General features: G+C 27.9%; 1 protein-coding gene across 1 annotated transcript; it reads left to right on the top strand.

Annotated features, from left to right (window-relative positions):
* The first annotated feature begins 65 nt into the window (after window positions 1-65).
* On the top strand, window positions 66-2,871 carry LOC112292637 (photosynthetic NDH subunit of subcomplex B 1, chloroplastic). Its single transcript, XM_024541305.3, has 7 exons — window positions 66-597; window positions 870-971; window positions 1,123-1,313; window positions 1,578-1,835; window positions 2,007-2,109; window positions 2,372-2,457; window positions 2,570-2,871. Exons 1-7 carry the CDS (start codon window positions 79-81, stop codon window positions 2,736-2,738), a joined length of 1,428 nt encoding a protein of 475 aa, XP_024397073.1. The 5' UTR covers window positions 66-78; the 3' UTR covers window positions 2,739-2,871.
* Window positions 2,872-17,397: the final 14,526 nt, after the last annotated feature.

The raw sequence follows: 17,397 nt of genomic DNA, 5'->3' as shown, positions 1-17,397 counted from the left end.
GCGAGAATTCAGTCCGTTTTTGGTAAAAGATTGATGAAGTGAAGAAGTGGTGTGTGTTGCGTGTCTCGCGAGTTGGGTATGTCGGCCATGGCGGCCCAAGTGGTGCTGGGAGCAGGACTCGCAAACTGTCCTCAATGCAGCATTTGCGTGACCCGCGCGACCTCCTCTTTGTCGCACTCGAATCCTTCTAAATTGCAGCTACGCGCGTTCGGGACCAGGACGAATGTGAGACTAGAAAATGCGAGCTCCGTCGTCGTGAGTGCGAAGAAGGGGTGGTTCGACGACCCTTTCGACTATGGCGCCGACGACGAGGAGGACACCATGGGGGAATTAATGTCGCAGGGCCCTCAGGGAGCCGAGGATCCCAGGCCTGCTAGGGATCCCGACAGCGAGTCCGGGTACCTGGATTTCCCTGCTGGGTTTATGCCAGAAGTGGCTAGCCTGGGCATATTGATTCGGAACGATGTTCGACGCTGCTTGTGTATGATATCTGGAGGCGTTTATGAGAATTTGCTCTTCTTTCCCGTCATCCAGCTGCTGAAGAATCGCTACCCGGGAGTGAGGATTGACGTCATGGCGACTCCCAGAGGCAAGCAGGTCAGCTGAACTCTCCTCTCTTTTCTATCATGGCTGTAAGAATTGCTGCAAAAACCTAACAAGAACCATCCAAGTTCTCGGTTCCGTGACTGTAATCAACGGACACTGATTACAATAGTGCAAAATCTTCCACGGGATCACTGTATGCAGTAGATGGTCTACACTCTTCTCAGATCTGCACGAATTTGTGATACTCTCTCAGTTTCAACGATTACGCGTCACTAATTTTGAAATCGATGTGTGTTCCTCCTTGCTGTTATTGTTTCCTGCAGGCCTATGAAATGAACAAGAATGTTCGGAAGGCGTGGGTACATCCCGTGGACGACCAATTTCTGAGGCCCGTGGACTTCACTGAGACCGTGGGCAAAATCAAGGTGAGTGAGAATTGTCTATTAGAGATTGGTCGCTCAGTGATTTCTCGCTGCCTCATGCGCTCGACGGAACTTGGACTTACTAACCAGTGATTTTATGAGGTTGATGTTTTTGATTCTGAGAGTGTTACCTCTGTCTGGTCGGGTTTATCAGGGTGAATACTATGACCTGCTGGTATCCACAAAGCTGGCTGGCTTGGGTCAGTCTATCTTCTTCTGGCTGGCTTCGGTACGCAATAAAGTTAGCTATACATACCCCGATGTAAATGCCGCTGGGGCCGCCAAGTTTCTCGACATTGCTATCAAGGCACCACAGTTGGAGTTGGCAGAAAGTGGGTTCAACATGTAAAATTCGTGCCCTACAAGCCGCTTGCTGATGTAAAGAAGCCGTGAATAGCACCAGGGCATTTTGTCTGCACCCCATGAGCTTTCTGTCTGCAGCAGTCATGGGCACCTAGTTTTGGGGGAAAATAAAATAAAAAACCAATGGATAGGTCAGCATCTTGCATTTCAGTACCTGTAATAAAATTAAGACAATGTCTTGATGTCTTCTACTTAGGGCCCCTCCGTCCATGGACTCATCAGATTACTATTGGTGAGCTTCCGTAGGTATGCAGAAATGATCGAGGAGCTCAGCCAAATGGGAAAGAATGTACCTAAAACTGAGGTGCCTCCATTGGAAGTTGGGATCGGGAGTAAGGTGAAAGCATACGTTGAAGCCAAGTATAGAGAGGCGGGTGTGAGAGAGGGTGAGTTCCTGGTATTCCACGGAATTGAATGCGATTCAAGTGCATCCATGACATCAAAGGGGGACAAGGACTGCCTCCTTCCCCTATCCATGTGGGCAGAGATTGCTAAATCTACCAGGTCAGTTACCTCTTCTCCCGAATTTGCTTTCATGTCTGGCTTGACTTGGCAGTATTAGTAAATATCTGCGGGAATGAATGTGACACTATTTTTTGTAGTTACTGTTTTCGATGATGTCTTGCTGTTTATAATAAACACCTGAGAGTGACGATCTGCACCTGATTGTAGCAGTGATAAAGTGGTGTTCGTTATTCCGAATGAGAAATGGAGGCGCAAAGTGAAGGAGATTTGTGGGGAAAATGCGCATATAGTCTTCATTACCACTCCAGGCCAGGTATGCTCGGTAGCACGTGGTTTAGTTTTCAATTTTTCCACATTCTTAAGCTTTATTGGGATGCGCTTGACCACCATCAGAAGTTCACGTCTTTTCTTTTTTTACCTTTTTTCTTCTTTTTTGTGTGTGTGCATGTGTGTGCGTGTTTCTGTTCAATTATATATGAAGATGTGTGAAAGAAATCGAACCTTTCTTGGGGTTTGTCGTCTAGACTTTAGAATGAGATTTGTCGATTACCGAGAGAATTGGGTGGTCTTTGCAGCTGGGAGCCTTGATAAACGCCTCCAAAGGCGTTGTGACCACAAATACCGCTGCATTACAGATCGCTATTGCGTTGAAGAAATCTACGTAAGTGGCCTTCGGAACCATTCTGATGTTTCATGATGTTCAGAAGGTAGAATGATTACGGGTATGAATAGGACATGATCAGGGGCTAATTAGGGCTATGGTGGGGCTGCAGAGTTGCACTCTTTGCATCCCAAGAGAAGGCAAACTTGTTCATTCCAGATTACGCGAAGGACGCATGTGCAATGGTTGCGTCAAAGACTGGCAAGCTGTGTGGTCTTGACCTGAAAGCCGCAACAATGGCTGTGTCAACTATTGCTAAGGAAGCTTTAGTTGCTGCCTAATGTGGATGCTGTAGGTCAATCGTGTATGATGTATTTGTAACACATGTCCTCGTGAAACGAGCCCAGATCTGTATTTCGTACTAAGATCCGAAGAGGCAATTTGAAGCTGTTTACGTGAATCTCATTACAACCATCAAGTTCTATATCAAGGGCTTCGCTCTATTCTTCATCTGAACGTGCTCTGTACGACCTCCGAGAGAAGCTTCTGATCCATTGACTAAGAACTGACAACACGTAAGTTGTCGAAGCCTCATTTTGTGATACACTTCTACAGTGCGTCTTGCCCGTTCAGAATGCACCGTTGGACCGTCTCCAGCTGCCGACAGCGTAACGCACTGCTATTCAATATGATTTGTAAGTACGAATCAACATTGCCATCAAGCGAACGATGCCGGACATCTCATCGTGTCAGTTGCGAAACAACTCGAAACCTCCGTTGCGAATCATCTCCTCATTATCCTTGAACTCCAGTGAATAGCAACAAATAACTGTGATCACGAAATCCATGGACGCAACATCCTGACCACATTCTCTTGGCTGGCAACCCAATTGAAATTCTTCGTAGTAGAGGCGATCAAACTCATAACCTCTACATCAAACAACGTAGAATCTGAGGTGAAGATTCTGAAACCTTTGAATCAATCAACTGAGCCTGATCTGCGTGTCGTTGCGATTGAGTGCATTTGTGGGGTATGGATTGTGCTTAGGTAACAACACTGAAAGACCACATCGATGCTTCTGATTCTATGACGAACACAATTCCCCTAAAACTTGGTACTTTTTGGATTGAGGGTGATTTTCAGAGGGTGAGCCTTCTTTGCATCTCGGTACTTCAGAGTGTGATTGTGTTGTGTTGATTGAACTCTGGCTAGTCTTCGCGTAGGTTATTATGCAACCAGGTGAACTTCTAACCCACCTACTCAGCCACGAGCATTCTTTGTCTTGCTTTGAATACACAATCAGTAGACGACTTACAACCTGTAAGTCACAGACATTTCTGCACAATTTATGTTTTAGGACTAGAAATAATTGGCTCTTAATTGATAATAGAGTACTATTGATTGTTCCAAAAAAACACTCCTATTCACAAATATTGCAAAATTACAAATCAATTAGATACAATTAATTACAGAAAGCATATATATAAATATGATTTAGAAAATATTTAAAATAATAAAGCTACAATTAGAATATAAAAAATAGAATATCAATTATTTTATTTTAAAATGAATATACCAGTTTTAAAATAATTTAATTTATAAAAACTCAAAGAATAATTTAATCTTAGTATATAGACATTGGCAAAATTAAACAAAATTTATACTATTTAATAAGTTTTTTTTTTTTTTTTTTTTTTTTTAATACAAATAACATACTCAAGTAGATCTTCTACATGAGATTAATTTAATGTTACTTTAAGATAAAATCATAATATCCATTTATTTAAGAAACAATAAAAAATTTAAACATAAAGTATAAAATTATAAAAACTAATATAAGGTATAAGCAAGACTACAAAGAAATGAAGACTACATTCAAAAAAATACTTTTAAAAAAAATCTATAATAGATTATACATTAATCTTTAGATTTGTAGTTTATAAAGAAAATTAATAAATATACATGAGATTTTTTAAATGAACTATAAGTATTCTAAAAAATAATAATAATAAAGTCAATAAAAAAAATGACCAATTTTTGTAAGAACTATTGTTAATCTAAAAGCCTTAAATTTCAAATCCTAAAATCTAAATTAATAAGTCCAAAACATGTTAAAAAATCGTTCTTCCCTTATGAACCAAATCTTTGAATTAGATTAAGATCCAAGCTATAAAATATAATATAGAACAAAAATATATGATCACTTAAGATTTAGACATTTGAAAAAGATTGTCAAAGATAAGTTCCTAAAGAATATAAATAATCAAGTAAAACATTTCAAAAAGAGATATGAAAAAATGAAATAAGTAATTATTTATAATTAAGAAGAAATTAGAATAGCTATTGTTAAAGACCAGAAAACTAAAGAAACTTGAAATTAGACTAGAAAAAAGTAGAGAGTTGACAAGAGTGAGGAAGGCCTCACTCTTGCTCCTATATATACTATTTAACTTGGAGCTACATGGTTAAGTTCTATAACACATCTAATATATTTCCAACTTATAAGAGACATATCTAATTTACAAGATAAGCTTAATATGTATATGCGACATATCCAACTTGTAGCACAAGTGGCCAACATGCATAATACATGGCTAATTTGTTGGCTAAGTTTTTAACTTACCAATCACCTAAAGACATATATAAAGATAAATCTATTTCTAAGAAACTTTTCTATAAGATATTATCAAATTTACTTGTTTCTATCTATTCATATTTATAATATGTATATCCATGATATTAATCTCTTTGTAGGTATGAATTCCACAAAGAACAATAATTATATATTGAAGAAATTTAAGATACAATAAATTGTATTTGCAACATATACTAATCTTTTTTTCTTTTGAAAATAGTTGAAGTTATCATCTATTTAAAAAAAAACATGTTCTTGAGGATCATCATCTCTATTACATTGTCTTGAAGGTTGTGACAATGACAATGTCTTGTCAAGTAATTTAGCAAACAATAGCTCTTAAATTGAAAAAAATGTCTTTGTTCTTAATATCATAAACACGATCATTTGAAGATACACTTAGTAGAACTTGATGTAGAAGATTGAATCAATAGTTAATATTGATTTTATTGCTCAAAGGTGAAACTTCTCTAGCTTCAAAAAATACTTTATTGATGATTAAAAGCTATATTTTTTACTTTTGGTACAAGATAAGAACATCTAAAGATTGTATCTAAAATATCTTATTGTTTTCTTGGCAAATAAGTAATATTGAATACAAATCTTGACAAGGATATGCTCTAATTAGCTTGCTAATAATTCAAAATGTATGTTGACATAAAGTACTTAAGGTACTTTTGATTTGTATAAATAGTATTTGGACTAAAAACAACTTCTATATAATGATGCTATTCTTAAAATTAATTCATAATAACAAGAAGCTCTTTGTTATGGATCTTATAGTTGATTTTGACTATTAAAAACTTTTTAGATGAAAATTTATTAGCTAAAGTTTGTCATCTACTCTCATTTGTAATAATACCATCTAAAACAAAGTCAAATGTATTTGTTTCTATAAAAAATGCTTTGAAAAAGTTGATGCAATATAATAGTAGTGTAAAAATAAAAGTTGTCTTCAAAGCTTTAAATGCTCCTTAAACTTTTTTATTCCACTAAAGTTTGTCTTTACTTGTTAAATATAAAAATGGAGGTATATTTTTTAAAAAATTCTTGATGAAAATCTAACAATAATTAACAAATCTAAAAAATAATTGAACATCTTTTATTATTCTTAAAATCTTTCAATCTATGATAGTTTGATCTTTTTTAGTATTTATTATAAGGCCATAATTTGAAATAATACATCCTAAAAATTCAATTTGAATAGTATGAAATACACATATTTCTATTTTGATATATAATTCTACATCTTTAAATTTGTGTAACACACAATAAATATGAAGTTTATACTCTTTTTTATTCTAGGAATAGATTAAGATTTTGTTTAAATAATAAAAAAAAAATCATCTAAATACTTTCAAAAGACATCATGAATAAGATGTTGAAAAGTAATTGATGTATTTGTGAATTTAAAAGGCATGATATTATATTCAAAATGCAGCCTTCTATTCATCACCTTCTTTAATGTACATTAGATTATATGATTCTTATAGATCTATTTTTGTATAGATCTTAACTTGTTTCAATTGATCAAAAGATTGGATATTAAAAATAGAGGGTGTTATGGATATCTAATAAGAAGACCTTTAAAATATTCTATTAAGTTCTAAAATATTCTAAAAAATTCTTAAAATATTTTTATAAAAGATTTTAAAAAGATTCTTGGAGTATTTTTAAAAAATTTAGATAGTTTTTAGAATATTCTAATAGATTTTAGAAAAGTTCTAGGAAGATTAAGAAAGTTTTCCGAGAAGCTTTTTAGAATTGTTTCATCTTCAAGCAACATAAAATCTTCTTAAGAAGCTTCCTAAGGTTCCTTCATCTTTAAGCAATATGAAAACATCTCCAAAAGCTTCCAAATACCTAGTATATATTAGAGTCAAGGTTAAAGAGATCATTAGTCTTAACAATACATGTCTTGGAGTTTTAATGCACCTTTTGTGGTATTGATTTTATAATCATTTGGCTTAATTAAGTTCTTGCTAGCTTTCTTGTTGAAATTCTTTTATTCAACTTTTAAATTAATTTCTTGTGTAGTGTATTTGCAACAATTGCCAAAATTTCCTTCTTATCAATATTAGTGTTTGATCCTTCTTGATAGAAAATAGATTTTCCTTCTTCTTGAAGACATCTAAGTACTTTGGAGATTGCAAAGTACCTTCTTCTAAACTAGTGTTGTTTAAAAATTCACTTTTTTTCTTTCAAGATGATTGAAGGTAAAGATGTTAGTATAGTTGAGTCTTTTGAGTCTAAGTTAGATATTATTATGAACATGCTGAATGCTTTGTCTTGTAGAGTTGCTGAAATTGAGAATTTTTTTGTAAGATTTTATAGTAATGGAGGACTTGAAATAATTCAGCCTATGATGCAACTACTTTTTCAAGCATCTACATCCAAAGAGATAGTAGTACCTGTACTTCAAGAAGAAAATTTACCTATTCAACAACATAAAGAATTTCAGATTAATATTTCAAATTTTTTTGATAATACATGTTCCAAGTTTTGAAGATTTCTTAACCAAATTTGATTGATAAATTTTCTAAAACTTAAGTGCTATCCAATAGAGGATTTGCAAATTATTTTTGTTGGAAGTTTACTTACAAAACAAGCTTTATTCTAATTTGTTCTTTTATTTGAAAATAGATCTCCAATCTTAAGCAACTTTGAAGCTTTTTTAGATGTATTTGTAGAGGTATTTAAAGAATATGATAAGGCCCAATAGGTGACAACAAAGAATAGTTTATTAAGTCAAAGATCATGCTTTGCATCAATTTATATATATGATTTTAGGCAATTGCCTTGTGATATTAATTGAAATGAATAAGTTTTTATGAGTCAATTCTATTAAAAATTAAGAGATAATATAAAAGACCTATTATTATCATTACTTGATCATCAAATATTCAATGAAGCTATCAACCAAGCTATAAAGTATAATAATCAATTATTCTAATGCCATCAAGATCAACACTTGTGAATTTTGACAAAAAAAAGTATTGAAAATTGTACTTTGTTGCTTCAACAAATATATTAATTTTACACTTTGGAATTGAGGATATGCAAATTAATGCAGTATAATTTAAACCTCTTACAATAAAAAAGAAGAAGTGTTGATTCAAATGCTTATATTATGTTGAAAAAGGCTACAAAACTAGGAACTTTCCAAAGAAATAATAAATAATTAGGATTAGGAGTGTAATTGTTCAAAAAAAACAAAGAGGTCCAATCACAATAAGAACTATGTAATTAGTCATTCCAACATCTTAAATTCATCAAGATCCTTCTCTTTTTGTCTAACATGTTCATTATTTTATTATACATTTATTTTTTGGTCCACAAAAACTTTAAATAAATGACTTATTATATTCAAGAATATTTGTTTGATTTTTAGATGAAGAGTTTTTTAAACTTCATAAAATAATTTAGTATAAAAGTCAAAATCTATACATGTAGAAGTAATAGTTGATTGACCTTTATCTTCAAGAAATATTATTTATGAGACTATATTGGTAGAAATATCATTTAAAGGCTACAGTAGCAAAATAATATTCAATATTATTAGAACTCCATTCAATCCTATCATTATAAGACTTTTGTGATTAGAAAGATATAATCCATCTATAGATTGGAGGTTTTATAAGGTTGAATTTTTTTATGAATTTTTAAGATATACTATTTCAAATGATGGCTTTAATAAATAAAGGCTTTATTGTCAATTATATTGACAAAAATATTACAAAAAAATTTATTTGGCATTCTAGATCTTTAATAGATATACTAATACTTAAAGTGAAGAAAAAAGATGGATCTTTGTGAATGTGTGTTGATTATTGTGGCCTCAATAAAATAATATTGAATAATTATTATCCATTATTTTTGATATTATAGCTTTTGGAGAAACTTGGTTAAGCTAAGATCTACATTAAAATAGATTTTTATGCATCATACAATTTGATATAGATTAAAAAAGAAGATGATAAGAAGATAGCATTTTGGATAAGATACAAATATTTTTAATATAATTTTATATCTTTTGAATTGATAAATTCTTCAACTATATTCTAAGATTTGATGAATGATATTTTTAAAAAATTCTTCAATAATTTTGTTCTTTGCTATCTTAATGATATCTTAATCTATTCTAAAACTCTTGAAGAACATAAAAAATATGTGAGATTAATCTTGAAAAAATTATGAGATGTAGAATTATATGCCAAATTAATAAAATATAAATTTTATTAACCAAAAATAGAATTTTTTGGATATATTAAATCTAATGAAGACTTATGGATGGACTCAAAGAAAGTTCAAGTTGTAACAGAGTGGACAATTTCAAAGATAGTACAAGATGTATAATGTTTCCTTAGATTTTCTAATTTTTATTAGATATTTATCAAGAATTATTCCTAAATTTTTGCTTCTCTTACTCAGTTGATATTTAAAGACAAATTGGAATAAAGGCCTCAAGTGCAAAAGCCTTTTGAAGATTTGAAGGTAGTTTTCATTATAGCTCTAATATTAATATATTCAAATTTTATGTAAGCTTTTTATTTGGAGACTAATGCTTCTCACTTTGCATTAAGAATTATACTATCATAGATAGAAAAGGATAGAAAGTTCCACCCAATTACATTCTATTTTAGAATTTTTTTAGCTACAAAGATCAATTATAAGATTTATAATAAAGAGCTTCTTGAAATTTTAGATTCTTTTAAAAAATAGCATTACTTGTCAAAAGGCTCTATACATCCTATGACTACGTATATAGATCACAAAAATATAGAATATTTTATATCAACTCAAGTTTTGAATTGTCATCAAGATTGTTGGAATATGTTATTATCTGATTTTGATTTTGTAATTACATATTAACCAAAGAAGCAATAAGAACTATCAAGCATTTTAACAAAAAAATTATATCTTGCTCTAAAGGCTAAAAAAACAACATTTGATCAGCAATATATCATGCTCTTGAAGCCAAAATAATTTTTTCTTTGTTTTACTTCTATGATCACATTTGTTGATTCAAGTTTTTTTGATCAAATTCATGTAACATCAATTAAGAACTCATTAGTTTGTAATATTAAGCAATGTCCTAATAATGACAAGTTAAAATTTGTAGAGGATCTTTTATATTTTAAAGTTTATTTATATATTCTTAAAAGACTAATGTAACTATGTGTTCTTCAATCTTATCATGATTTTCCGATTACATGACATTTTAGATATAAAAAAATATTAAAGCTTATCTCTTGAAATTTTTGGTGGCGTCAAATATAGAAGACCATGAAAGACTTTGTGATATCTGTTGAAGATCCAAAAATTCTTGACATTGCCCTTATAGACTTCTACAGTCACTACTAATTCTAAACCATCCATGGTCTTTAGTATCAATGGATTTCATTATTTATTTACTGCCATCAATTACATTTGATACTACCTATGTTGTGGATCGACTTACAAAGATGGCAAATTTTGTTCCTTATAAAAAGATAATTTTTAGAAAAGAAATAATAAGACTCTTACTTGATAATATATATTGACATCATGCTTATCTAATGACATTATTTTTGATTGAAGACCTTGATTTATATTAAATTTTTGGAAATCTTTTTTTGAGATATTGAAGATGGATATCAAACTTTTTTCTACTTTCTACCCTAAAATTAATAGTCAAATAGAATGAGTCAATTAAGTTTTGGTGCAATATTTATTATGTACCATCAACTATCAATAAGATAATTGGATCTCATATTTATCTTTAGTAGAGTTTGCTTATAATAATAATCTTTATATTTTAATTCATTGAATATTATTTTATCCTAATTTTGGTTATTATCCAAAGCTTGATTTATTAGATACATAAAAGGATGAAAATCTAGAAGCTAAAGATCTTGTAAAACAAGTATGACAGCTCCAAACAACTTTGAAGCTTCATTTAGAAGCAACTCAAGAATCTTATAAAGTATCTTCAAATTAATTTAGAAAAGAATATTTTACTTTTTAAGTTGGAAATAAAATACGACTTCTTTGATAAATTATCAAGACCAATTGGCCTTGTGATAAGTTAGACAATCAAAGACTAGAGCCATATTGTTTTCAAAAGCAAATCAATCTGGTGGTTTATAAGTTGGAATTACCTACATCTATGAAGGTACATCCAATCTTTCATATTTTTCTCTTAGAAGCTTATTCAAAATTAATTATTTAAAGAAGAATACAATAATTACCACCTTGCTTTGAAATAAATAATCATATGAAATATGAGATGGAAAAGATCTTTAATTCTTGATGAAGAAATAATAAGTTGGAATATTTTATTCATTGGTACAACTAAAATATCAATGAAGATATGTGAAAATCGACAAAAAATTTAATTAATATGTTGTAAAATATATAAGAATTTCATTGATACTATTCTCAAAAATCTATACTTATTTTAGGATGATTTTTCTATGAAGCTACTGCTAGCATATTATATATAACAAAAAGAGTAAAGATTGCATACAACAACCTTAGAGTTTAGTATATCTAATTTATGATCCAATATGTCAAGTTAAAAAGTGTTTAGAAAATTTTAAAATTTTAAATCTCAAAATAGAATTAGAATTAGAGCTTCCTTATCATTGCTATGAAATCAACCTTTTCAGCTCTTGCAACCTTTGCAAGATCATTTTTGAAATAAAGTTGGACTTTTTTGAAAGAAAAAATGTCCATATTATAGTGAATTAAAAAAAAAAAAAAAATCTTAAAGATGATGCTTGAATTTTAATCATTAAATTATAGATATGAAATCAATGCTTCTCACTGAACTCGGAATTAAAAGAAAAGGTGATATTATAGACATCCAACAAGAAGATCTTTATAATATTGTAAGAATCTTGGCTAAGTTTTTACTAAAGTATTCTTTCAATTTAGCTCGATCATTTTGCAATAAGTTATAAATTTTTTCCAAATGGTAATTGAAATTTCTATTGAAGATCAATTAAAAAATTATAAAGATATTGCTTAAAAATATTATCAACATTTTTTTTCTAAAAAAACTCTTAATAATATTGATACTAATTTAGAATGCCACTTGAAGTCTATTCATAATTAAAAATCAATGTCTCATAAATGACAAAATATGATGCTTTTTTTGTAAGATGCATAAAAACTCTTGCCCTTACAAATAAGAATTTGGTTGAATTGGACTTATAATTATTTATTTAATTAACAAGAGCCTTAGTTATGCTTTTAAAAAAATTAAAACTAAGTAAAATCCAATCTATTCAAAGATCATATTTTCTATACATAACAAATCTAAAATAATTAGATTAGAAAGAAATATAATTATATTTAATATCAAAAAATTATTATTACCATTTATTACTACTTTTATAAAAAATATTTTATTAATAACATCTTCAAAAGTCAACCAACAACCATCTATGATTTTTATACGTATAAATTAAGTTTTATTTACCAAAAGTATTCTATATCTTTTAACAAACTCTTCATCCAAAAGAAAAACTAATGCTCTTGAATCTGATAAGGTAAAGACTTTGTAATTTTTAGGTTTCAAAAAAATAGCATTCTAAAAAAAATCTAAAGATAGAATAAAACCTTAATTAGTTGTTTTATAAGATTTCAATTGCACAATTCCTATTGTAGCTAAATAAATATATTTTTTGATATGTTATCTTCTTTAACAACCATATTCATTATTTTATATTTGCATCACTTTTTAAAATATTATTGAATTATATGCTTAGGTTTTCTATAATATAAGCATATTTTTTTTGAATATAATAAGTCTTTTTTTATTTAGTAAGAAATTTAAAATATATTACATCAATTTGTATGTCTTCTAATTTTGAATGTATATATTAAAAAGATATTGGTATCATAGTTGAATTATAAAAATGTTGAGGTCCACTTGTGTAACTCTCAAATTAAAATTTAAAAAATCAATTGTCACATTTCAAAGCAAAGTCAAATTCTTAATTCTTTGATTTAGGATTAGATAAGTTTAGCATCAATTCTTGTATTTCATATTATAATCCCTAGAAAAATTTGTTCATAAATGCAACATCATCTCACTTGATATTAATTACAAGTTGTGAAAATTATGATATATATAAAATTATTGATTAATTGTCTTGCCATAAAATAAAAATGTTCTTGATTGCAATACAAATTGTATCATATTTTCCATATATGGATGCAAATTATTTCAAAAAAACATCCAAATTATCAATATTAGATCAAGTGGTTTAAGAAAAGATAAAAATTATAATAAAATAGAATTTTAAAGTGATATTTGAATAAACTTGACTTGAGATCATAAAATTAGATAGCTTTAGGTTTGAAGTTCAATTATTATTTGTACTTGATTAATGAATCTTCAAAATTTTGAGCTTGTACTATTAAACTTTTCATATAAGAGAAATCTTAGTTTTCTAATGCTTAAATTATATTCTACTATAAGAGAAGTAGTATGATTTGGTGTATATGTTGAAACAACTCCAATCATCTTTGTATCTTTGCTTCTTGCCAATCTTATTGCTTGTTGTGGTAGAATTTTTAGTTTCTTAATCTTTAATAATAGCTATTCTTTAAACTCGAAGGTCCTTTAAATTCTAATTTCGAAGATTCCAATACTCTTAAATTTCAATAATCTTAAAATAAACTATTCAATCAAGTTCAAACTTATAATATATATTTAAAATATCTATGATTATGCAATTACAAAATTTTACTTCTACATCAATTATTAATTTCACAAATTCTCCAACATATAAATCTTTTATATATTTCAAAAATTAAAGTCATTCCAAAACAACCTTAACTTTAAAATACCTTCACTAAGTCATTACAAATCCAAATCACTCTAAATCAATGTTAAGAAAACCTTGTATTAGTCTGCTTTCAAACCTTGCTCTTCAATCAAACAAAGAATTCAAAAAATACTATATGTATGTGGTTTTGTGCCTTGAGATCTAATTTTGACCTAATTCACAATCAATTCTTTCTAGGTATCAATTCTTAATACCTTCAAATAAATTTTACTAAAAACTACTTTTAATTCCTTCTTAAAGATGTTTATATTATTTGTTTTTTATTTACTTTATTTGCCTCATTTGTGGCTATACAAAGTAAGTAGAAGCATGTTTTTTAAAGAAGCAGTATTAGTACTTAATACATTACTATCTCCTTGACTATTATCTATACTTTTAAGATAATCAGCTATAATATTTTAAATTGATTTCTTTCATAATATAATTTTCTTTTCTTTTCTTTTACATAATATTTGTGTTATAATACAATAATATTTTATAGAAGTTTATAAGATTGTTTGTTGTTTATAAATTTTTTTATAAAAAAATTGGCAAAAGAAGCTTATATGATAAGGTAATATTTCATAATCAACCAAAATGATTACAAATATTAATTTCTATAATTTTTTTTATAAATCATAATTTTTGAGAGCCTTCTTGATAATTTTTATTATGCATTCTACTAACCAATTTGCTTAAAAAAGATCTAAAGATGTAATCTAATGATTAATGAATGCTTCTTTTAATAAAAATTTACTAAAAATTCATTGCCTTAGTTTTTTAATACTAAAATGAGAATTCTAAAATAACTTTAAATTCAATCAAAGAAATTATAAGCTATTTTTTACTGAAATTATCATTTAGTATCATTAATTCTATCTATTTAAAAAAAATATATAACCATTATTAATATATAGTTATTATGCCTTATAATAATAGAAAATAGTAATACAAAATTAAAATTCTATTAATATATTAAGTTCATAATATATAAAGATTCGAAAATTAGCATTCATGTATTAAATATTTTATAAATCTTATTACATATTTGACTCCTAGAAACTATCTATTGTACATGTTCTAATATTCAAACTCACCAATATTGATTTTGTAAATGACTCTAAGCTCTCTTTATTTCAAATTTTTTTAATTTTTATGGATGTAAAGCACAAAAAATCTTATGTTCTTATAGTCTTGGTACTACATGTTTACTTCCACATGGCATTTTTCCAAGTGAATGAATCTTTTTGCATTTAAATCTTTTGGCTTCTTGTATTATTACATCTCTATCTTTAGAAATCACATTAAGTTGTAATTCTTTATTTTTTAGATAATCTAATATTGATTTATCTTTAAAAATATTTATAGGACTTCTAAATGATTTTCTTATTTTATATTAATATACATAATTTTTGATAATTCTTCATTTATTATTAATAATTTAAGCATGATAATGCATGTTATCTTAATATTTCTTCTTCATCCTCTCTAATACTCCATTTAGTCTTTGTAGAATTTTTTTGGCTTAAACATAGATTCTTATTTAATTTTATTAATATCTATATTTAATAATTATATCTTATATTACTTTAAAATCAGACTCTTATAATATTAAGATTCACCTTAAAAATTTATAAACTAATTTATAAAATTCTATAAGCTATTTTAGTGGTTGATTATTAATTATCAAGAAAAATTCCTTGTTATATAAATGATATCAAAAATACACAATTTTTTAAAATACAACTAAGTATTTTCTTTCATATGAATTATATTATATATCAATATTTATTTACTAGCATAAGATTCCACAAATTCCTTTTTTTAGTAATTATTTGAATAAAAAAAATTCCAACATGTAAAGTACTTTAATTGATATGTGGTTGATATGGCCTTTTTAAAATAAGCTTTTATAAAAATGTGCACTTGGTGATTTAGTCTCAATTTCTATAAATGTTATTTCTTACCCATTATTTTATATATATTCTTAATTATTCTTTATCAATATAGTTAAAAATTTAGCAATATAGCTAAAATTTGTAATAAGTTTTTATAATAATTTATTAATTTTAAAAAAACCTTCATTTGATTCATATTTTTTAATCTTAAAATACATACCAAAACTTTTATCTTATTTATTAGCACACCAAGTCTTCCTATATAAATATTAAGGACATGATTTTTTTTTTTAAAAAAAATCTCAATATACTCATATATCACTCGAAAAGACTAAAAAATCTTAAAACAAGATTAAGAATTGAAAAGACATTGATAAGAATGAAAAAGGCTTTAGTCTTACTTCTATATATAATATTAAACTAAGACCTACATGACAACATCTTAAAGGACCTCCAACATGTGTCCAATTTGCAAGATACATGTTTAAACTTGCAAGATGAGTTTTTTATATGCGTGCCACATCATTAACTTGTATTATAATCTATTTGCACGTGCAACATATGGCTAATTTTTTGGCAAATTTTTCAATCTACTAATCAATTATAAACATGTATGAAGTTAAATGCAAGTCTATGAAGCTTTTAAGAAGCTTTACTATAAAATAATATCAAATCTACTTACATTTATCTTCTATCTAATACTTTTTATTTAAATAAATATATATGTCCGTGACATTAACTCTTCTTCTAGTGACAAGTTCCATGAGGAGTGGTCATCATATATTGAAGAAGTTCAAGATGCGGAAAATTATATTTGCTACATACTTTGATCTTTAAAGGTGATTGATAGGTTCTCTCACATATTGATAATGTTCTATTTTAGCACAAAACGACCACCCTATTATTTGATTGTTATTAAAGCCTTTGTAACTTTATTTAAATAAAATATTTATAAGACCATTAAGAGGTGTTCTTACCTCCAATAAAATTACTAAACATTGAGAACCTCTTTTAAGATTGTGATAGCAAATGTATTATATCTTGCCATCTATTTAAAGAAGAATTTGTTGTTGTTGAAGGTTTTTATCTTGATTACATTATCTTGATTACATTATCTTAATACCTATAACAATTATAATGTCTCATTTAATAAATTAATAAATAATAACTCTTAATTTGAATCTGCTAGTTGTTGATTTGCCATCTCTTTAGTATTATAAATATACATGAATTACAAACAAAGATAGAAGATAAAATGCAATATTTTTTAAACTGCATTTTTTTTATAGCAAAGATCTGTTATTCATCATCTTGATTTCGATAGATATTGTCAATGAAAAGTATCAATCTTCTTTATTTTATTTATAAGATTCTTAGTTGGCTCTCATGTGTATTCATTAATATCATATTTGTGCCAAAGAACAAGATATTTTAACTAATTTGAGTTCAAATTCTTGATTATTATTAATTTTTATAGGAAGAGGTGGCATTTGTCTTTTTCTTAAGATATTCACTGTCTTATATGGCTCAAAAATAGATATGTGAAATACATGATGGATCTTCATAGACTGCAGTATTGTATAGTAATGCAATTATATGTTGAAAAATAAAAATATGGATATTATTATAGAAGAACCTAGTAAAAAG

Source organism: Physcomitrium patens, chromosome 15 (assembly GCF_059467195.1).
Source record: "Physcomitrium patens ecotype Gransden chromosome 15, ASM5946719v1, whole genome shotgun sequence".
Classification (NCBI taxonomy): domain Eukaryota; kingdom Viridiplantae; phylum Streptophyta; class Bryopsida; order Funariales; family Funariaceae; genus Physcomitrium; species Physcomitrium patens.
This window is presented reverse-complemented; position numbering and strand designations above follow the sequence as displayed.